Source organism: Haliaeetus leucocephalus, unplaced genomic scaffold (genome assembly GCF_000737465.1).
Source record: "Haliaeetus leucocephalus isolate CR32 unplaced genomic scaffold, Haliaeetus_leucocephalus-4.0 Scaffold656, whole genome shotgun sequence".
Taxonomy (NCBI): Eukaryota; Metazoa; Chordata; class Aves; order Accipitriformes; family Accipitridae; genus Haliaeetus; species Haliaeetus leucocephalus.
The window spans coordinates 9,066,208-9,066,791 of NW_010973092.1; the positions used below are offsets into that span (position 1 = coordinate 9,066,208).

General features: G+C 67.1%; 1 protein-coding gene across 1 annotated transcript in view; it reads left to right on the forward strand.

Moving 5' to 3' along the window:
• The first annotated feature begins 527 nt into the window (after positions 1–527).
• Positions 528–584, forward strand: part of NIPAL4 (NIPA-like domain containing 4) — a 7,866-nt gene continuing 7,809 nt past the window's right edge. Inside the window, exon 1 of the mRNA XM_010578995.1 lies at positions 528–573. Within this exon, the coding sequence (XP_010577297.1) occupies positions 528–573 (46 nt within the window). The remainder of the gene's footprint in view (positions 574–584) is intronic.

Consider the following 584-nt stretch of genomic DNA (forward strand, 5'->3'; position numbering starts at 1 on the left):
GAACTGCAGTTACAGTCTTTTTTAGTAAGAGGAGATATCTTAATTTCTCGTTTACTTTTCATTTCTGTTCCACCGTACTCAGCGCACGTTTAAAGCCCACAGCTTTGTGGCGCACGCAACCCGCTCAGCGTACACAGCGCCTTCTCCCAACCACGGCCGTAAGAAAAACACACTCCAGAGGAGAGAAACCCCTGCCTGGGCTGACGCAGGATCTGTGCAAAGGCTGTTGACCCCACCGTACCCTCCTCCTCCTCCTCCTCCTCTCCCCCCACAGCCCCCGAGCAGGCTGGGTTCGCAGCCCCGGGGCTGGGACACGAGGCTTGCGCCGGGGAAAGCGGTTCGCCCCGCGCCAACCCCGCACCGGCATCCCCCGCCGCCGCACCGAGCCCAGCGACGGGCCGGCCCCGTCCCGGAGGAGGAGCCGGGCGGGCAGGTGCGCTGTCAGCCCGGGCCGGCCCTGCCCCAGTCCCGCCACCCACCGGCTTCTGCCCCCGGGGATGCTCTGAGCCGGCCGGAGGACGGAGGAGATGGAGCCGCTGGAGGCGAACGGCAGCTGCGGCAACGGGGGGGGGAGCCCGGGCCGG